Source organism: Anthonomus grandis, chromosome 22 (assembly GCF_022605725.1).
Source record: "Anthonomus grandis grandis chromosome 22, icAntGran1.3, whole genome shotgun sequence".
In the NCBI taxonomy this organism is placed as follows: Eukaryota; Metazoa; Arthropoda; class Insecta; order Coleoptera; family Curculionidae; genus Anthonomus; species Anthonomus grandis.
Genome location: NC_065567.1, coordinates 9,861,815 through 9,885,355, shown reverse-complemented (window position 1 = coordinate 9,885,355; position 23,541 = coordinate 9,861,815). Strand labels below are relative to the sequence as shown.

Below are 23,541 nucleotides of genomic sequence, written 5' to 3'. Positions count from 1 at the left end.
TGTTTGTGACATTTAGCCTGCATCTAAAAACTTCTAAAATTAGAACATAAACAAAAACTTATACAAAACATGAATAATTTTTCCTTTCTTTATTACCATAACAACAGGGACAAAAGATAAACGTTTAATAATGTATGGATATATTACTGATTTATATATTAATTCCAGCCCCAACAAACTGTCAATCACATAAAATCTTAAATATAATTAATAAATACTGTTGATATAAGATTTTTAATTACATATATACATTAATTGATTTAAAATAGGTTGTTCATAGACGTCATGGCAAAATAATTTACGATTAACAAAGATAAATAAAGAGCAATAAATAAAAAGAACTGCATAGAGGACAATAAAAAGTAGTTTAAAAATTATATTAAATTATTTGTCAAAATTAGAGATCAAATAAATATATATCCTAAAAAAAATTGTTCTAAAATGCTCACCTAGTAAACAACGGCCATTGCAAGTTCCTCTAAAAGTTATTTTTAACTCAGTCTCGAATCAAATCCTAGGTAGTGTAACTCTTAATTTTAACATTGTCATGAATAGTATAGGGATGCAGACCTTACTGAAGGGATTAAGTAACGCCATGTGAAATTCATAGAGAAATTATCGATTTTTAACGCAATTTACTATGACTTTTAAAGGACAGTTTACATAGCATTGACTGCCTGCTTTCCAATCAGCTATTTTTTTTATTATATAATAGGTGTGATAACACTAAGGTTATTCTTTATTTGGTTGTCATAAAACATTTGTGATAAAGAAGGTACAATAACTCAAAACAAAGCAACATGAACATTTTCTGGCAATATGCAAAAAATAATATTAATCTAATTCCATGTAACGGGACTTAATGAGCAAATAGCTGATCGAAAATTCATAAATGCGAATGTTCGCAGCTAAAAATCATATGCATAGTGCACTATCGTGTGCCTGTAAACTGCCCCTTTGAAGAGCCTACAATCCTTTCAATAAAAATAACAGCAAGAAAAAGTTAATACTTATATCAATAAGTCATTCCATCCTAACCAATTGTTGAATAAAATGCAGCTATCTACTTGTATACAAAACTTAAAAAAACAGGTTCCGTCAATCAAAGTTATTAAATTTAATTCGTTGTTAAAACCCTAACAGATATTTATACAATTTTGTTTAAAAGTAAGATAACACCTATAATTATTAAACATTCAAAAAATATATAAACATTAGAAAATAATCAGTACTTACATTTACAATAAATTCTACTTACAGGGTAACATTGGGGTTTAAGTAAATGTGTAAGCCATTAGAGCTTTCTTTATATAATGTACCATAATTCGAGGCCATAGTATAGTGTAGAACATAAAAAATGTAATAAAATTGTTTACAATACAGAAATTTAAAATGCAAACGCAGCAAATTATTTTTTTTAAAGAAGTAAACAATGGAAGACGAGTTATATATTATTTCTTGTACTAACTTTCTGAGCTAGACTATAAATATTCAAACTTATGACAGCTCTAATGTATTTTTTAACTCGGTAATCAGCAACAACCATTGACCGGAACTGATGCTGGCAAAACCATAAATAAAGTATTAATTTAGGTTTAGCAGTCACTCAACCGAGAGAGGTCACAAATGGAAAGGTATTTTTAAGATTCTTTCTTACTTTTCTTGTTAATATAATTATAAAATTAAATCTATATTTATTAAGTCGACTTTGTCAATACGTATTCTTAACCTCAAGAAAGACGTATGGAGCTATAAAAACATCCAAAATTAATATGAATATTTAAAGTTGTCAAATGTGGAATTTATATTGTTTTTTTTTTTTGAAAACTTTAAAACAAGTAGTAATAATTTTAGATTCCAACGATTATAATATAACAAAGTAAACATGTTTTTCTATGATGCTTAAAAAATTGAAGAAAAGCCATTCAAAAACGCAAGCTTCTATACGTAGCTGATCAATAGCAGTGATATTGTTCATGAACCGAAACATTATCGCATACTATATACAGAATTCTGCATCCTCCTCATTGGCTTAGACAGTAATAACTTTCCAATAATTTACGGAATTTCGAGATTCCACATTAAAAAAATAAAAAATTGTATATGAACATAGGTCCGGAAATGCATAGTTTTCAAAATACAGGGTGCAAAACTTTAAAAACGAATGACTTTTTAATAAATAAATAACTATTGACTGATTTTGTTAAAATTGGATAGTATGGCTTGTTGTGATAACAGGCTAGTTTGGGATTAATTAAATTAAAATTATAAAGTGCACTGGGATTCCGGCAGGCAGCCTATCGGATATTTTTGACAAAAAAATGTGCCTCACTGAGTTTTTTACCTATTTTAATATTTTTATTATCAACCAACTAAAAATGTAAGCTTTTCGTCTCTTGCATTGCATTGTTTCGTATCACAGCAGGTTTTTCGTATTTATATAGTAAAAGTCGTATCAAATAATATTATTTTAATCATTGAGCGTTTTAGTGCATTTGAATTTTAAAGATGCCTCAACATTCATGCTAAACCCATCAGTTTAAGAGCAGAAATGTTTTTTATGGATGATGGTGCACCACTTCATTTAAGTGTAATAGTTCGTGATTAGGAAAATACAACTTATCCATTGCACATTTCGTGGCAACCTGTTTTACACCCATTGGACTATTTCCTTTAGGGTTATTTAAAGCAATTGGTTTATTTGGTTTCTGTTGACAACGTGCACCAATTAGAACAGCGAGTCATAGACTGTCGCCATGAAATACAGAATAAACAAGGAATTTTCTATTGAGTTAGTAGGTCAATGAGAAATGTTTAAAGAGATTTATTGAGATGAATTGAAAACAACTTGATCATGTCTGGTACCATAACAAAATAATAACATCCAGAAAATTAAGCACTTTGATTTAAATTACACATTGTATTGAAACCCTCTGTCATTTTTATATTTATTCTAGACCGAAACTGCACCGATCTTGACACCCAAGTATGAGGTACTTGACATTGTACATTAAAGTACAATGTCAACAAAAATTCTGATACTATGAAGCTACTAAGGTATACCTAACGCCAACTATGTACGTAGAATTTGTTGCTAATTACCGACAAGTAATAAATTGTTGCTTTTTTCTCGAAAACGAGCCAGTATACGAAAAAAATTTTAAAGACCAAAAAGTCACATTTTTAGTAGCTTAATTCAACAAAAAGTCAAAATTGGTAAAATAGTCAGTGCCGCATCTTTTTTGGCAAAAATATTCAATATGCTGCCTCCCGGGATATCACTGCATTTCATAATTTTGATTTAATTAATCCCAAATTAGCCTCTTATAACAACAAACAACACTATACAATTTCAAGAATAATTTGAAAACCCATATTTTAAAGAAACTTGTCACCTGTATTTTCAAAACTATGCTTTTCGGAACCACGTTCATATATAAAAAAAAATCCATACACTCTGTATATCTAATAACTTAATTTTTTTTGATATTTTATACTCTAAATATTAAACTTTTAAATTAAAAACGCTGTCGCACATGCAGACACATGCATGTGAAAAAAAAAACACTTTTGAACAACACAGCTGAAATTATTAGGAACAAAAATTTTTGTGTTTGTCATACATCTTAATCTATGCTACTAGTGATATTTATATGACTGACCTGATGGTATGAGTAAAATCAGATACACTAACGATAATACACATTTCTTTTGTGGTACAAACTTCATATTTTGATAGACGTAATTTTGTGTATTGACTAATTCACGCATTCCTTTGGTTTATTATGAAATACTTTACAAACTGCTTTAAGAAGATCTTTTAAAATGATCGCCTGTGTATCATAATTTTGACTATCGTTCATCAGTATAGTAGGAATAAATCGGGCCTTAGGATTAAGAGCATGTGTTCTTTCACCGTACTTTTTAAGAAGTATAGATCCCGCTTGTTCAGTTGCGCACTTCCTAATCGGAGTAAAGTCTAATTTTTGTTCTTTTCCACACTAAAAAAAAAAATTAAATTAGTCTTGTTAGCCAACAAGATCCCAAACATTGCTCAAAGAGAATGGTCTCTTTCCTTTCAATTTTTGTGATGTACAAAATTTAAATAAGGGTAAGTTTTAACCAATTAATTATATTTTCATTAGGCGTAAAAAAAAAATTGACGCACGCTTGATTCGTGGTAGTGGGTTTGTTATGTTTGTTGTTATACGGAGAATAAAAAACGTACACCCAACTGGATAATTAACAAAATAAGGAATCTTTACATAAATCTCAAAAAAACTAATAAATATTTCTGAATGGTATTATTCAAAATAATTATTTTTTTAATAGTATCACTGTAGATCCCGCAATGATATGACGTCACAGCTTAAGCGGTAAAAAATACGGACACAACTTCGCAGTTAAAAAAAAAACCTATACATGGTATCCCGGAAAATGTAGGGAATCTCTCGGATTCAGGCAGAAAATAAAAAAATAATATGGAACTTTCCTGTAAAAAAAATACCATAGGCCCTCTCCCTACAAAGATACGGCCCCTTAAAGACGCCACTGAAAATCGGTTTTGATCTTGAATAACTTTTGAAATACTTGGTATAATTTAATAAAAAATTTACTTGAACAACACTACTAAGGATCTCTTAAAACGGAGTCTTAATTTTTCTTATTTTGATTACTAATTGGGCCAAAGTATTTTAGTGAATTGATAAAACTGTTTTTTTTTAATATGTGTTAGCTTCTTTCTTTCTTTTATAACATCTTGTATTTTATTGTCTTGTAGATCTTGTACATTTTTCTATCAGTTTTACTATTTATCATAAACTTACCAATTCAAGTACTACAAAAATTAATTAAAATAATAAATTATCTTTACTATTGTTCTTTACAACATTAAACACTTTGCTAAGGGTGAGGAAAAACAACAATTAGGATGACTTACATTTTCAGGTAAAAATTCAATAATAATTTAAGGTTAAGTTAATAATTATGTTTAAGTTAGCTTGTTATACCCATATATAATACTTAGACCCATTATATGAATGTGTAAAAATATCTTACGCATTTTTTAAATTAATATATAAACTCACTCTTTCTCCTGCATCTTCTGCAACGAAATTGTCAGTAATCATACATGAAATATATTTCAACTGCATTTTCGGATCCTTCACTAAATCAATCACGCAAGCATGTATTTTATTGGCAAAACATTCTTCAGAGCCATGTTGACATGTAAATTCAATTACGCCAGCGTCGGATATTGTTGTCTGCAAAATTTAAAAAAAAAGTATTAAACAAATAATCATTTTTTTCTCAAAAATATTCGAATAAATAGGTTTGTATGCCTAACGTTAAAGTAAGTTTGTATGTTAAAGATAAAATACCTTGAAGACATAGTACCCATATGAATTTCTAATTTCATTATTTATTTTTGAATCTCAATAGGTTTCCAGGGATAGAAGGTGAACCTTCAATCGCCGGTTAATAACAGTTTCTAAACGATCCTTCCATTCAAATCGTCTAACTAAGGCTACAAACAGGTCGAGAGAAAGTGGGCGGATTGTTAACGACATCCGACAAGCACTCAGCAATTATCCTAAGGCTGTCCCTAACATCCCTGCTGATGACATAAATCATTTCTTAACCGAAATTGCTGAGAAAATCCACAAAGACATGGGTCTGCCATCAGCAGATCCGATTAGTTATTTTTCACCTGATAATGAGATTCAGGGTTCATTTTTATTTAGACCTACAGACCTGGCTGAGCTTAAGCAACTCAGCTGGAGAGGACATGCTATCTGCTCAAATTTTTTTTTAATATGCCAGATATAACTAAATGTCCTTGTTGAAGCTATTAATGCATCATGGGTTGTGGGACCTTTTCCGCCTTGCTTAAAATCCGCTAAGGTTATGCCTGTTCATAAGACGGGCAGTCTTGATTAACCATCAAACTTTAGACCCATATCGCTCTTGTCCACACTTTCAAGATCCAAGAATATTCTTAGTGCTTCTCAGTTTGGCTTTCAGGAAAATAAAAGCACTCAAGATGCAATGTACAATCTTTTGAACGATCTTTACTGTCAGATCAACAGTGGAGGAATTTCTGCTGCCGCGTTTTGTGACTTGTCAATGTGACCAATATAGTTTGGATACCAAAGTGGAGCCGCAGAATGAGGACGATTTGAATTCTATTTAAAGGTAATGATACTTTAACATCATTACTAATATTAAGTTCTTGTAATTTGGGATTATTGCTAGCTTGCAAAAGAATCTATTCTTATATCGTTTTTATTATTGAAATATTTTCTCTTTTTAGTTTATATAATTCAGTTTTATTCTATTTTCCATGATTTATAAGTATAGTCATATATCTAATCTTTTTTATTTATTTATTTTTTCTTTTACTTTTACTTTACTCTACAGCATTGAAGAGTATTTTAACGACTCATTTTAATATTTAAAATTAATTATATATCTGTTGATCAGGTTATTTTTTTATTATTCTTGTTTTATGTTGGTTCTTGCATTTTCTTTTCTTCTTTTTTTAGTTTTTCCTTTGATTATATAAAATATGCTTCTATGTACAATCAAAATCAATTCTGTATCCTGTTTTTATCCTGTATAACCAAATTACTACTAGTATTATAAATTCTAGGATTAGGAACCTTTTAACAAAAGTTTGTAAACTTAGCAAATAAAGTATATTTTGACTTTGACTTTTTTATGAGTTTTGGAGAATAAGTTGTTGGCATTCTTTGATTAACTAATAATAATTAACTTTAAGTTTAAAATGTCTGAAACCTTAAGTGATGTTAAGCTTGGTCACCTTAAGGTGCGTTCACTGTCTACAGGTTTTGATCACCTCTCGGATTTGATTGTATCAGCTGGAATTGACGTTATGTGCATTTCTGAGACTGGGCTTAGATCTTACAGTTTTTCAATTCCAACTTATAAGTTATTTGTGAGGAATAGGAAGGGGGTAGGGGTTGCTATATATGGCAGTCTCTTGAAAGCTCTTTAACCTTCGAGAATTTTAATTTCTCCCTTGATCTCGAGTTAAATTACGTTTAGGAAAAGAACTTTTTCTTGTCGGCTCATTCTAAAGGCCTCCTAGTGGAGATCTACGTCATTGTGTTTATTGTTTTGACGATATTTTATCCCTTGCATGTTCACAATATGATAATGTTATTATTTTTGGTGATTCCAATGTGAATCACTTTTCAGACAATATTTTGTTAAATTGCTGTTGTGCATATGATTTTGCCCAGGTAATACATGAGCCTACTCATGTAGTAGCTAACAAACAAACTTTGATTGGTGTGATTTATTTTAACAAACCCACAAGTGTCGTACGTTCTTATACTCTGAATGCTGATTTAATTTCCGATCACTATGCAATAGTTTGTGACGTCTGGATTAAAATTGAAAATAAACAAATAAAATATAGGTCTAAGAGTTTCTTGCTGATCCAGAAGAAATAAATTGGGATAATATTTACAATATTTATGGTTTGGGTGAAAAAGTTAAGTATTTGTCCAGCAACATTTGTTCCGTTCCATAATCCCGCAGGACCAGTCTAGATTTCGAAAGTGGCACAAAACCACATCTGCCTTGTTAAAAGTTACTCAAGAAATCATTGAGGCTTCTCTTCTAAAGCTTTTGATACGTTGAATCACAGCCTACTTTTAGCAAAAAAAAAACCTATTATGGATTCGATAATAATTCATTAAACATCTTTAGGTCATATTTTTCTGAAAGAAAGCAACTGGTATTAGAAAATCAAGCTCAGTCAAACCGCTCTTATATAAGTTCTGGGGTACCACAAGGATCCGTCTTAGGTCCCTTATTTTATTTCTAAGGTACATAGCAGACATGTATATGGTTATTAAATATTGCAGTAATCAGGGCTTTGCTGATGACACGCAAAATTATTATTGTTTCGCAAATTTATTTCTCGTCGAGCAATAATTTAAAATTAACTCCTAGCAAGTGTTCTATAATGTGTTTCTCTTCAAAAAATAAGAAAAAAATTGTCTTGGATAATTTACAACTATTCGTGAGGAGAATGCAGTTAAAAATAGTTGATAACATTAAAAATCTTGGTGTAATTTTTGAGGAGTTTCAAAATGCAAGTTTCTGAAGTAATTAAAAAATCCTATTTTGCACTGAAACCATTGTACGCTAATAGAAGTATCATTAACTACAAAGTATCCAAGAAATTATGCGAGTCCTTAGTCCATTCACTTAAGTGCATGTCCATTGCTGGTTTTAAAGTAAAATCAAAATTGCATTTTCTTATGTCACAGATGATCTCCTTATAATTTAAAGGGAAAATGTGTTTTTTCTTTTTTTAGTTTTATGTCATTGCTTATTTTCCAACTCAAGATAGATTTCATGGATCCCACGGGTTTCCTATTCTCTTTCCTATATTCTTTCTATAAGTGCTATCTATGTAATTTAGTATATATTTCATGTAATTAGAGGTTAAGTTGATTAGCCCTAGGCTAGACTTCGCCTTTGTATATTTTGGTATAATAAAGATAAGAAAGAAAGAAAATTTGCTATATTCCGTAAGACAAAACAAAATCTTGTGTACAAGCATCCTAAAAACTAAAAAATTCCAAATTCACTTTAAATTTCAAATTTCAAACAAACATAACATCTACAACATTTTACCATAAAATTTACACACATTACCAAAATTAATTATAACAAAACAGATTGAAAAAAATTAAAAAAAGCATCTTTTTGATAAATTTGATTAAAAAATAAGTAAAGCTGTCAATAAAACAGAATTTAGAGGAAGTAAATTAAAATATTTAATAGGAAACAAAACTAAAACACTAAAATGTCAGAGCACAGGTCAAAGGTATCATTAAAAAAATCGTCAAGGCTATAATATGCCCTGGATAATAAAAGTGATTTTAATTTCTTTTTGAATTTCTTAACTTCTAAAATTTGTCTGATACATAGAGGAACTTGGTTGTAAATTTTTTTGCTAAGGTATATAAATGAGTTGTTGGTGAGGAAGGATGTAGGGATTGGTAAGGGAAAATCGTTAACCTGGCGAGTCATGACCAGTGTTAGAGGGAGGTTTAGGACATTTATGAATAAGAATAGCTGTTTCTAAGATAAAAAGAGAAAAAAGAGTTAGGATTTTTTGAGATATAAAGAGAGGTTTACAAGAATCTCTTAACCCAGCGGAACATAGGTATCTAACTGCCTTTTTTTGAATCACAAAAATTATGTTTAATAATCCCTTGTTGCTTAAACCCCAAAAAGGCAAGCCATAACGAAGATGGGACTCAATAAGAGAAAAGTACACTGAACGTGCAACTACCCCTCCCAGCTCATACCCTGCCATTCTTACTGCAAAGCATCCAGAGGATAATTTTGATGCAAGATTTAGGATATGATCTTCGAAGCGAAGGCGACCATCAATGGTAATACCAAGGAACTTACAGCTTTCTTTGTATTGCAAGGGGGAGTTTTCACTAAACATAAAGCCCTGAACGTCACACTCAAAATCCCATAATAAAGGTTTTGCCCACATTAAATACAAGCCTGTTTCCAGCACACCACTCTGATAAAATCTTAAGATCCTTAAAAACCTGGGCTCTAACATTATCAGAAGCTCTATGATTCCATAAAATGGTGGTATCATCAGCAAACTGAACCACTTTGCCCTGCAGTTTTAATGAACCCAAATCATTTACATAGAGCAAAAATAATAGTGATCCTAACACTGAACCCTGAGGTACTCCAGTTTTAAGGGATCTGGAATCGGATAAACATCCAGATACTGTAACTCTTTGGGTACGATTAGACAGATAGGATTCCAGCCATTACAATGCCACGCCTCTAAAGCCATAATTATTGAGCTTAGACAGCAGTATTACATGATCTACACAATCAAATGCCTTGGATAAATCGAAAAAAAATTCCGGCGAGGACTCTCCAGAATTTAAGGATACATAGACACTCTCCAAAAAGCCGAAAACAGCGTCATGAGTCCCTTTTCCCGTTTGAACTCCAAACTGATTTGCAGATAAAATGCAATTATGTTGCAAAAAAGACAAAATTCTGATTTTTGCAAGTTTTTCAACTATCTTGGAGAGGGTAGATAATATAGAAATTGGATGGAAATTACAAGGCTCACTCAAATCTCCACCCTTATAAAGAGGGATAACCACTGCCTCTTTCAAACATGCTGGAAAGATGCCATTATGAAAGGAATTGTTTATGGCAGAAGCTAAGGCATTCAATGCTGAGTCAGGCAAAAGGAGTAGTAATTTTGATGATATTCCATCAGCTCCAGCTGATTTATGGTTTTTTAAGCTTTTAATTGCATCTTTAATGTCAGTAAGTTATTACATAATATTACATTTAAACTATTTCTGAAGCTTTCTTGTGAGAATGTCTGAAGTCATTTATTATTGACCAACATTCTCTCTGCCTATTTGAGGACACATTCAAGTGGTCACTATAATATTTAACCTTTGCTGCTTTTATCGTCTTTCTGTATAGACTACAATATTTTTGATGATAAAAAATAATGTTTGCATTAGTTGTATACTTGCACAACTTAGCCAAAAAACGGAGGTTTTTAGCTGAAGTTCTGAGGCCTGCTGTGACCCATGGTTTTCTATTTTTCATTTTAAGCCTCTTTTTAGGAAAACACTTGATTGATCTTGTCACATAGCACAAGAAATAACAAAGTAAACAGGTCAGGAGCCATTTCAACCGCATTCCAATTAACCAAAGCTGTAGTAGAAGAAAAAGCATTGAAATTTGCTCTGCTGAAAATTCTTCCTATATAATGAGATGAAGAAAATACAGTGTTGCATGGAATCCTAGCGAGAATGGCTTCATGGTCAGAAATACCAGATGAGAGTACTCTACATGACACATCATTTAAATTTGTACACAAATAATCAATAGTAGTTGCAGATGAGGATGTTATACATGTGGGTGAAAGAACATGCATCTTTAAGTCATATTTATTATTTATTTATTTATATACAGTATGACATATAGGGAAAGCTGTAAATGTTTGTTATTGACACAAATTATGACTAATTTGCTTGAAGTAGTATGTTTGTAAGCAATAATAAGGACTTATTTCTACATTGTGAAAGATTACATAATCATGAGGGGCTTATCATCTGAAAGTTAAAACACAAGAAAATTGCTCCAATTCATAAAAATGTTAAATTTAGGCCTATACAAATATTCAATAGTTTTCCTTTAACTATTAGAGAGCTTGTTAATGGAGAGCTTAGCATAAAAGCTCATTGACCAATTACTTAAGATGCTTGGAAATCTCTAAGCTACTTGTTAAGATAGCCTTGTCAGTGAAGAAGTCATTGAGTTTTATGAATGTCTTTAGTCCCATATCAGTGTCTTTATTCCCTATTATTTAAAAGGGTTTAAAATAAACTTTCTTTGAACCCTGAAAAGAGTTTCTACCTGAAAGACTGGTTGCAAAATTATAATTAATGCATTAAATTTGTTCATGTAGATTATAAAGATCATGTAGTGTCTATTTCATTATCTGCCGGTTATAGTCTAAATTTACAAACATTGGAGTCACAAATCAAATATTTATTGATTTAAAATAATTATAATTAGGTAACTGCTTTGTAAAGTTAGTTTTTATCAATCTAAATATGGATTGCTTAATGAATAAAAACATAAATGTCATTCAAGCTTATCCATTCTTACCTGTGCCTTCCCGTAAGGTACTAAATCCAACAAAATATTGTCATTTAATGCATCAAACACAGGCACTACTTGATGATTTATAAAATGCTTTGAATCTGGACAGAGAGCTTCATAATATACAGAAACTTTTACTTTTTCAACTTCATTTTCATCTTGATCTCTGACTATTACTTCATCACTTAAACTTCTTCCAGGGAAAATGTATGACTTAAATGCCTTATACAAGATAATAATTAGGACTAATAGCAAAATGGTTTTTGAGTACCTGGGATTCATCTTATATACTTATTTAATTTCTTGGATCAGTGCACATTATCTGCTTGCTTATCTTTTATCTGACATCAGCCTAATTTTAAAGCTGTTATATTAATCTCCAAATTTCATAAAGCTTGACTTAATAGAGAGCAGGGTACATCTAAAAAAGTTACAATGAAAAGGACATAGGGTTCTTAAAATAACATTAGAAAAGTACCTACTAGATTCTTTAGTATATCAAACAGATTGTTAATAGAAACAGAGGTTCTGTTGTGATTTGTTTAGGATACGTATTAGTTTCAATTTGCTGATATATTGTGTTTTTGCCAAAACTGCACAGTTTACAATTTTCCTCCCATTATAATATATAAGGATTTTGATATTTCTAATTCTGATATTGTTTTGGCAGTAACTTCCCACTCCCCGACCCCCTCATATTAAAATATAAATGGTAGGAAGGTAGGATGGGATTGGTAGGTTTATATATGTTGAGTTCCTCTTTACTCCCCGACCCCGAATGTCAATTGTCAAACAGCCGGCAAGAAGTTTAAGCAGAAGAAGCTTAAGCAATAAAAATTTACGTTGTGCGTTGTATTTGGCGCGAATTGGCTCGCGTTCGTCAAAATTTTTATAGGTGTGGACTGTACGCCGTACAAAGAAAAGATTTGCGCCGAATGCTTTTTTTAATGTGGACTTAGTTTCACAATTTTTATTTGTTGCGGGTATTTGTACCATCATGTCCTCGTTAATTCTCAAGAAGAAGTGTGCAGTTTATATAATCGCGAATTACCTATTAAATAAAAAAAATAATAAAAAAAAGACGTTACTGAACAACACAGCTTTTTCAGTATAGAAGCCAGAGTGGCGGAGAAAACCTATTAAAAACGTTAGCCATCGATGTGACAACGAGACAATTTAAATATTTTCTCCGAATGTCAGAAGACAATTTTGAAATTTAACTTAATTTGGTTGGACCTAAATTAAACAGAATGGTGGGTCGTCCACTTGTAAAATGTCAATATCGGGTAAAGAAAGGCTAGTTCTAACGCGATTTTTGGCAACGGGGAATTCATATTCAAGTTTCCAATATCTGTTTAGAATTTTAAAACAATTTATTTTAGATATAGTGCCAAAAGTTTGCAGTGCACCTATTGACTCCTTAAAAAAATATGTGAAGGTAGTTTTCAAAAATTATTGGAATTGGTGTTGGCGATTTTTGAAACCGCCAACAAATTAATATACAAATTAATAATATCCAATTATTAATTTGTATATCACTTTCTGAATTTTTAGGGCTACATTCTCCGAATTCAGTAGACTGAGACAAATTCTCAAATTCAACTTCGTCGTTTTGGGTATCATTATAAATATCATCAGAAATATCTTCGACGGCTTTGTCCTGAAAAAAAATTCACTTTCCTTATTCACGATTGCAAAAAATAAATTTATTATCGTTTTCGCTAATCATATGATAAGTGTCTATTTAAAATGCATTGCTGTCAATTTAGAAATACTTAATCCTATGATTAGCTAACATGTTAATTTTTTTTTGTGCACCCGGATTTTGTATCCGGAGGTTGCATCCGGATATATCATTATTAAGTATACAGAGTGGATGAAATTGGATGAGATTTAAGGGGTTTTGATCTAGAAAAATTTGAAAAAAAAACTAAACTACTTCATGTTTTTTAGATTTCCACAACACCAGAAGAATTGGTTGAGTATTGCTGAACAATTTGAAATCATTTGCAATTTCCCAAAATGCCTGGCCTTAATTGACGGCAAACATATTTTATTATAATCTCCAAGATGTAGTGCCAGCAACTATTATAACAAGGGCTTTTTTAGCATTGTGTTGTTTACAGTGGTCGATGGAAATTATAATATAATTTTCGCTGACGTGGGCTATCAAGGCCGAATCTCTGACGGGGTGTTTTTAAAAATAATGAAATTTATCGCCAGATGCAGATAAATACTTTACAATTACCACGAGCAACACCATTGGAAAATAGATAAAACGAAATACCCTATGTATTTGTAGCTGGTGAAGCCGTTCCTTTAGCAGAAAACATAATGAAACCATACACAGGATTGCTTCCCAAAGAATCTAAAGAAAGAATATTTAATTATCGACTTAGCCGTGCTTGTAGAGTAGTCGAAAATGTATTCGGTATAATGGCATCAGTTTTTCGTCTGTCGAGGAAACCTTTATTGTTGGAACGTTTATACCCTTCAAAATGTACCGCGTCGAGCACCACTCCTTGCAAAAGAAATAAGGGAGGAATTTACAGAATATTTCTTCACGAATGGTGCAGTTTCGTGGAAATCTGACTGTGAGAGAAAAAATTTAGAAAGGGTAATTATTTAATAGTAATTTTATTTTATTGAATTAATAATAACTAGGCTTATTATTTCAGAATTGATAATAGTCCTTGGTTTCTCCCTATCCATGAAAAATGAAAAACTTCTAAAAGCAAACCAATTTGTTTTATATACATCTCTGGCACCTACAATAAAAAAATATTCAGTTCTTACTATATGTAACTACTTATTTTACTGTATAAATCTACTGAGAGAATCTGTCAATTAAAGAGATAAAAAAATCTAGTTTAATTATCAAATAATGTTTTACTTTTTGAATAACTATACAGATTTATACGATCAATACGAGCTATGATCTTTTAAAATTTGAACAACTCGCTGTTAGAATTTAAAATAAATGATTAAATACTAATGAGATGTAACTTTTCGATCTTTTTACACGACTTTGTATACATACCTTTTCCTCTTCCAATTTTTTTTCCAAATTTTTGTGAAGTTGGGCTGGATTTACTTTTATCCTACCTATTAGTACTACTTAGAGCCAGTCTAGCAAGCATGGGAGTACATTCCAACGTGTTGGAAAACCACCAACGTAACATACACACCGAAAACCGGGCGACCAATTAAGGATCTTCGCTCAGACCAATAAGCCTGAAAAAATGAGAAAGCAATCTCAGCAGCACTACAAGAAGTGCTGAACATCATTCTGAAATGGAGCGAAAGGAATGAAATGTCCATTAATCCGCATAAAATGGTAATAGTGCCCTTCACCAGAAAAAGGAATATGGGCGAACTAGAGAAAGCGGACATCCGAATATATTCAGACGGCTCCAAAACCAATTTTGGAATAGGAGCTGATATACTGCACAAACCCAAGGACAGAAATATCTGCCTTGAGAAACACTCATTATTCTTTCAAGCGGAAGTACATGCCGTTGAAATCTGTGCAAGAATGCTTAACCAAATGCAACTTAAAAATAGAACCATCAAAATCTACAGTGACAGTCAGGCGGCTCTAAAAGCGCTGGAATTCCCTACCTGTAAATGTAGAGCAGTATGAAGCTGCAAAAACGAGCTCATACTGCTTGGGGAAGGGAACAAAAGCGTCAGCACATGAATAAAATTGGTTTGGCGCAAATCGCCGAATGCAGACTATGCATGGAAGAAGGTGAGACTTTAGAGCACATCCTATGCAGATGTCCGGGACTAGAGAGAATCAGGCAGGCCACCTTCGGTAATGCCTTACCTAAGACGGAAGACATTAAGAATGCTTCTCACAGTCAAATTATCGAACTTTTAAAAAGGGTAGACCTGATTGGGGAAGTATAAACACCTAGTGAGTGAGCCACAATAGACCTAGGGTTGCAGTGGAGGGACACAAGGTACCCCACTCATAACAAACCTAATCTAACCGCTTCCAAAAAAATATTTGCTCTCGATCTCGAAGTACTATGGGGAACTCTCCAAGCATGAAATCTTAAGGGCCTTTATTTCTCTCTATTATTATTGTAAATTATCTAGAGGGGCTCTCTTTTCGATATTGACTACCTTCGTATTTGACCAAAAGCTATTCTCCCATCATAGCTTGGCCTCCATATCACCATAAGTTGATGGGCAGGCCTTTTTACCAATACATTTATATTAATTTATCGAGGGTAATGTCTGATACGAATAAAAAATATTAATTCTATTTGTTTTATTATTATTAAGATCTTAATATTTCCTGCACGAAGTGTACCTAGTCGTTTTCTGGATCTCTCGTTATCTCTATAGATCTATGTCGTAACAGTCGTAACAGTAAAAATAAAAGTATTTTTAACTAAATTTGTTATGTATATAAGATTGTAAGTATATAAGATTTATAAAATTCAAGTTTAAGTTTAGATTTATAGGATTCAAGATTATCATAATAATAAAACAAATATTTCAAAGTACATGCATCTATTCCATGTTAATTGAAACTTTGTCTCATTTTAGGTGAGGATTACTTTCTTTCATAAATTTTAACGCAATTCTTAAAGAAGTACAAGAAAACTCACAGATCTAACGCAACTATATTAAATTCTTAACTAAATGTAACTTTCTATTTTGTATTTGTAAACATAAGCTCTCAAAAACGTTAATTGTTTTGTTTCCCTACAATTGGCACAATTGAAATTTGTCAGAGTGGCCAACATCGAAAGGACACAACCATTATAAAAAAGGCGGCCCCCTAGTAATGCTTATTTACTTTTCATTGAATTAGCAGTCCAGGTATTAAGTTCGTGATAGTGCAGACATTACGAATTGTGCCAGAATCAGTTGAAGACACATCATGGAAGTAAGCAACAGAATCAGAAACGAAAATCAAATTTTTACAGTCAACCAGAAGTTCTGCACGCAATATATTTTTTTCCATATTTGATTAAATCTGAATTTAAACTTTTAAATAAAAAAAGAGAAAAATTATAATTACATATAAAGAAAAGGGGTGTAAATTTAATTTTTTTGCAGCATAAAAGATAAATAGTATTTCCCGCCATCTAAGAAACCACAATAAAATGTAAACAACACACAAAGGAGACCAACGTTCTCCCCTTTTTAAATACTGTTCGTCCTGTTTCCTGTTTAGTATTCTGTATAGTCTTAAGTGTGTCTAAATGTTATGTATAATTTTAATAATATCAAATGTGTTCCTACGATGGTAAACTTCTGGGCTTAACTGACAATTAGCACTGATGATGGCTCATACGCCGAAAGCGCTCTGCTAAGCTTTTAAAATAAAATTGCTCTGAATATATCTGGTTTGATTAATTTGTAAAAGATAAATGTTTGTAAAATAATAAATAATCAAAAAAATCACAGTAATTTTAAAATTTTTATTACACCTTTAAACTTCGTGTATAAATAAAAGATAATAAAATACACGATATATCTTAAAGACACACGTTTTTTTAGGGGATGAAGGGGTGCACGCCACCCCTAAATAACTTAAAAAATCAGAGAAATTAGTAATAATGTTGTAACACCTTCAAACTTGGTATATAAAAAAAAAATTACACGATATATCTTAGAGACACACGTTTTTTCAGGGGTGTACGCCACCCCCAAATAACTTAAAAAATCGTAGTAATTAGTACTAATTTTGTTACACCTTCAAACTTGGTGTATAAATAAAAGATAATAAAATACACGATATATCTTTGAGACACACGTTTTTTCAGACGATGAAGGGGTGTGAGCCAACCCCAAATAAGCTAAAAAATCGTAGTAATTAGTAATAATTTGACTTTGTTGTAAAAAGGCTAAATATTTAATGTTTTATAACAAAAAATTTTTATGTGTTTGAATGTATTATTTATGTGGTAGAATGTGTTTATTTCATATTTTTGAAATATAGAGTTTTATAGAAGAATAATGATTTTATCTAATGTATAGGGAACGGAATACAATTCATGATCAGTTATTTCGTTCTTTATATTTATCAATAATACTTACTAGGCCATTTTTGTGTAATCCGTAATATTTGTTGATGACTTTTTGTACAAATCTTCCCAAAAGTACAAAACATACAAACATTTTATCTGTTAACCCTGTATACTTTATAATGCATTTAGCAACTTTCGCCGCTGTTTCAATATCTAGGAAGGTTACAAAATAATTTCATTTTAAATAAGTCATTACGTCTTTTGTTTTAATATATCTAAGACTTTCCTTATTCGACTCGCGATATTTATAGGTATTTGTCAAAACATTTCTATAATGTTTAACTAAAAAGTGAAATTCAATATCGCCTAATTTAAATTCATTGTCATTAACGGTACTTTTAAATGGGTTTTTTTTTAATTTGACATAGAGAACAAAAATATAAATAATTCTCATTTGTTGCCTTCTCCAGTGACTTTCCAGTGTTTGGTCTTATTACTACGATTTTTTTAAACTATTTGGGGGTGGCTTACACCGCTTTATCCCCTGAAAAAACGTGTGTCTCTGAGATATATCGTGTATTTTATTATCTTTTATTTATACACTAAGTTTGAAGGTGTAACAAAATTTTTAACAATTACTGATATTTTTTAAAATTATTTATTATTTTACAAACATTTATCTTTTATGCCGAAAAAAAAATCATCTACACTCTTTTTGTCTATATGTAATTATAGTTTTTCTCTTAACTTTATTTTCGATGTTTAAAATCAGATTTAATCCTTAAATATGCAAAAAAATATATTGCGTGCAGAACTTATCTGGGCAACTGTAAAAATTTGATTTTCGTTTCTGATACTGTTGCTAGACTAGCGTCTGCGGAACCACCGTTCCTTGTGCCGTCGGCGCTCGCTCTCGCGGCAGAGCATAGTCAATGTTGCCGCTTTCATCAAAGATATCATATTTTATGATTAAAACGCATTCTGGGTGAGCCGTTATGTGCTCGCTCGCAGTCTCGCTGGCTCAATGTTTAGCAATTTTGTATTTACTTGTTTATTTTGATATAAACAAATATCATTAGCTAAGTGATTGGTTTACATGTATATCTATTTACATTATGCATGTATTGTGTTATTTCCAGCCACATTTGAAGATGATCTAAATATAAGGATGAGGTCGAAACGTCGGCATTTATTTGTAAGAAATTGGTTTCATTTCCTTATTGGGTCCTACTTCTGGTAACCCTTCGCTATATAAATAAGTTTATCTTTTTCTTTGTTTCTTATTAATAAAATTTAGTTTCCTATACTATGGTTTTATTTTGGATTGGTGCCTTTATTCCTTCTATTGATGGTGTTTAGATCATTAGAAAATTATATTCTTTCTAAATTTGAAATATTTTTGAAATAATTGCTAATTTAAACATATTTCTCAAAAGCGATATTTAAAAAATTCCAAATCCTACATTATTACTATTTTAATGCCTTAATGCTCTTCAGTCTGTAATATGCAGCTAAATCTATTATCTATTTGCAGATAAACAAATCGCATTTTCTTATCTTACGTTTTTTACCCATATAAAAAAATACCTAGGTATTTATTGAATAAAATATCAAAATGTTTATGAATCCTAAAAATTAGCAATTCAAAGGTTAATGGTTACATTCAGAAAAGTGCAATATGTTTTTACCATCTTTAGAATCCTGCACATTTTCCTAGTCATAGCAAGCACAATTTTCAACACATTTATCTCATGAATGGTTGAATAAAATAATGGCATGTGATTTTATTACATTATGAGTTCATTGAAATCGTAGTAGGTACCTTTATCAATTCTTAACTCTAGGGGTCTAGGGGTCTTTAGGGGTCTATTTAATATTAGTGCAATCAAGAGTAAACGTTTTTTGAAGAAAATTTAAAGAGGAGACGCACTGTATAGTATTTTTATTTTTTAAGGAAAAAATACGGAAAAATTAATTTTTTTGCGTGAAAACGAAAAAAAGTAATAAATAGAGTTAATATTCCCGGTACGCGGCTCAAAAGACACTAACCCAACCGATGGGAGGCTCCAACCCACGGTCGATATCCGTTTTGAGATCCAACTCTAAAATCAAGTCTCACTCCAACCCAGGCGCGCCCTTTCGAATTTTGTTCATTCAAACCCGTTATAATGAACAAAACAATTTTGCGCTTCGCTTGTCACTAATGTCACTATAATCAAAAGAAAATCTCAACACACTGACATTATTACTACGCGTCGAAAAATAGTTCCAGATTAAAATCATTAATATTATAATAAAAAATTAAAATTCCTAATTTTTTCTTTTTAGAATTGACTTAAATTAGGTTATTCTCATCATATTAATTAATTTTGTAATGTAATTCCGATTGCACTAATGTTAAATGTCACCCGTTTCAGTATATAAGGAAGTACAACTATTTAACATTATTAACCAAAACTGAAAAATCCATATAAATTAGGTATAGGTACTTAAATTAAAGTAAAAAGTAAAATACTATTACTGTACCCTGTAGGTAGCGATATAACCTTTAAAAAAATAATTAATAAAAGAATCCTCCACTTAGAACAATGGAGGCTTTTCGAACACAAAGCTATTTTATTTTTAACCAACTACCACCTTAAAAAATATCTCTCAGAGCTGCAGGCGCGGCGCGCAACATATGAAGCCGGTATTTTAATATGAATAGCGGCAACGTAGCACCACACATCTGACTGCAGAGGCACAGTGATTTCCAGGCGGCAGACGCTAGTCTAACTTTCATGTCGTGTTGAAGACGGAAGAGGATCCGGCTTGACATTTAAAATAAAGTTTGTCGGGATGAATATTTAATAATAAAAGTTGATTTTAAAGTGTAACCATTTCTTGTGTGTATGTACTAATTTAAGTATACCTTCTTCGAGATATTCTGTTATCAATTTTACCTTTTCTGTACATTTTTTATGATTTTACTCTGTTTAAGTTGTGAGCGCGTTTGTCACATTAAATCACCTTTTTAATTTAATTTACTGATGTGATTGAATTTTTTTTTGTTCATTAAAATAAAGGTTTAAAAAAGTTACAGTGTATTTTAGTTGAATAAACATTTTTTACAATTACCCCAATAGTACTTTTATACAGTGTGGTGACTTTAACTGGAATAAATTCAGTTAAAACTTATCAAAATTTATCTCGCAAAATTCCCGAGACCCGTCGATTTTTGTTTATTTTTTTTCACATTTCAAGATAGTTTTTGTATTTTTTCACCTACAAGGGGGGTCCAAATTAACCCAAACTTTTTTTTTTCAAATGGAAAGCCACTTTTTTTAAACTCTCATTGAAAAGAGCCCTTTTTCCTGATTAAATTGCCCTTACTTTTGTGATTATCTAAAGGTGAAATACGAAAAAAAAATAAAAACCATTAAATTATTAAAAGTTGCGTTTAATGTATAAGATGCTCAAAATGAGCACCATTTACTTGTTGGCAAAGCCCAAGACGATAATAAAATTCGTTTCTGACATTTTCTAACACTTCTGGATATATTTGTCTGATTTCTTGCCTAATACGTTCTTTCAGTTCGTCTAGGTTTCCTGGTTTGCTCATATATATTTTACTTTTTAAATGTCCCGACAGAAAAAAATCAAGTGGGGTGAGATCGGGAGAACGTGCCGGCCACTCGATTGCAACCCTTCTACCAATCCATCTGTTTGGAAAATTGTCACCTAAATACTGGCGTACATTACGGGCGTACTGTGGGGGAGCACCATCTTGTTGCATCCAGATTCTTTCATCATACAAATCTGGATCGAACTGACTCGGATATAAGGCACGTAAGACTGGAACTAGTTCATGTTCAAGAAATTCTAGATATCCCCAGTTTACTTTCCCCAGTTAAAGTATCATTGAAGAATATGGGCCCTATAACTTGCCTGCCAATTATGCCAGCCCTAACATTAGTTTTCTGAGGATATTGTGTATTAGTTTCCCTTACCCAGTGTGGGTTCTCGTCAGACCAGTAGCGACAGTTCTGCTTATTAACATGGCCATTTAGGGTGAATGTAGCCTCATCAGAAAAAAGGATCCACTCCGAAGATATTCGTCAATGGCGTTCATTAATTCACAGAACTGAACTCTGCGGTCTGGATCGTCTTCCAATAACTCTTGAACGGGTTGCATTTTATAAGGTCGTTTGTTTGCACTTTTTAAAATTTTTAGCACAAAATTATGATGAATAGAGCTTTCGCGAGCTACTCTTCTGGCTGCAGTTACCGGATTTTCTTTCATCGCTAACAATACATTTAATTGGGTGTTTTCATCGATTTTAGAAGACCTTTGTCTTAAAACATCCCTCACGTGCCCAACTTCTCGAAATCTGCTTTCGATTTTACTAACCGTACCTTGGTTAATAGGTGGGAAATCTGGATATTTCTGCCTGAATAAGTGGACAACCTCTAGCTGAGTACGACTTCTGTCCCCATAACCAATCATCATTAAGATTCCAATCTTGTGGGATTCGGATAAATAAGGCATTTTTTCAATATAAGTTAACTTATTTAACAACTGGTTGAAATTCACTTTAACAGTGACACTGCAACAATGTCAGGAAATGTCTCGATACCAATAAAATAAACAAACACGCCAAAAATTTACCAACACAAAATATTTCGAGACTTTTAATAATTTAATGGTTTTTATTTTTTTATTCGTATTTCTCCTTTAGATAATCACAAAAGTAAATAGGGCAATTTAATCAGGAAAAAGGGCTCTTTTTAATGAGAGTTTAAAAAAAGTGGCTTTCCATTTAAAAAAAAAAAGTTTGGGTTAATTTGGACTCCCCCTGTAGGTGAAAAAATACAAAAACTATCTTGAAATGTGAAAAAAAAATAAACAAAAATCGACGGGTCTCAGGAATTTTGCGAGATAAAATTTGATTAGTTTTAACTGAATTTATTCCAGTTAAAGTCACCACACTGTATATCGTTATTATCACATTGTGATCACAGGATGATTTGTTACATTTGTCCCACAGTATGTGACATATTGTCAACGTTTTAAAAAATATCTCCAAATTCAATGTTATAATTTTCCTGTTGTCCTGTTAAAATATAATTATATTTTTTGTGAATTTTGACAGCATGATAACAGAATGTTATGCAAGCTTTTTCAACAATGGTCATAAGTTATTTTATTTTAGGAAAAAAGAATTTAAAATCTTTATGCAAATAATGAAGTTCCTGCCACAGAATAAATAAATCATTTCAAATTTAATAGATCTTGAATCAGAGCTTCAAATAAAAATAAATTTTGTACATTTTAATGAAATAGTATAGGCAAATAGTTTCATAAGAAGAAAACTGGCCTTTTTAAGTTTTGACATTAAACTATATTTGATTCCATAAAAACAATGACATATTATTAATAATTTAAAAGAAAACCAAGGTAATTTATATTTCCATGTTTCCTCTGCATCTAGAAAGCAAGTCTGCAAACTTGCTTTTAGATGATTATTTTATTTAATCAATAATTTGATATTAATGAATATAATGTAATTAAGTATACAGGTTAAAACAATGGATAGAAAAAAGTTATGATTCTTTTTGAAAAAATGTGTTATTTTTAATGATGATCTCCTTTTAGTGTAGTTTTTTTCTGCAGGAATGAATCTTACTCAACAATACATAGTCAGTTTTTTCATATTATATATTTAGTCTTCTAGGTTAGTTTTTAAATGAAGGATTTGCAACTAAATTTGTAATATTATGTCTTTAAATAACCAGGTTTAATCCTAGTAGTACCCCAAAAACTGCAAGCTTTAAAATAAATATAAGAATGAGTTAT

General features: G+C 31.3%; 1 protein-coding gene across 2 annotated transcripts; it reads right to left on the bottom strand.

The window, feature by feature from the left end:
• Window positions 1-123: 123 nt before the first annotated feature.
• LOC126748718 (GILT-like protein 1) lies at window positions 124-12,442 on the bottom strand. Of its 2 annotated transcripts, none has more exons than XM_050458101.1 (4): window positions 12,194-12,442; window positions 11,722-12,136; window positions 5,088-5,264; window positions 124-4,001 (listed from the first exon to the last, which is right to left on the bottom strand). In XM_050458101.1, exons 2-4 carry the CDS (start codon window positions 11,995-11,997, stop codon window positions 3,759-3,761), a joined length of 696 nt encoding a protein of 231 aa, XP_050314058.1. In that variant the 5' UTR covers window positions 11,998-12,136; window positions 12,194-12,442; the 3' UTR covers window positions 124-3,758. The 2 variants fall into 2 exon arrangements, with proteins under 2 accessions (XP_050314058.1, XP_050314057.1); XM_050458100.1 differs by having other exon boundaries at window positions 12,198-12,441.
• Between the last annotated feature and the right edge of the window lie 11,099 nt (window positions 12,443-23,541).

Coding starts and splice junctions, on each gene's coding strand:
- LOC126748718 (XM_050458101.1), bottom strand. CDS start 11,997: ATGAATCCCAGGTACTCAAAAACCATTTTGCTATTAGTCCTAATTATT. Junction 5,265..11,721: donor TACCTTACGGGAAGGCACAG/GTAAGAATGGAT, acceptor TAAATTTTGCAG/ACAACAATATCCGACGCTGG. Junction 4,002..5,087: donor CAGAAGATGCAGGAGAAAGA/GTGAGTTTATAT, acceptor TTTTTTTTTTAG/TGTGGAAAAGAACAAAAATT.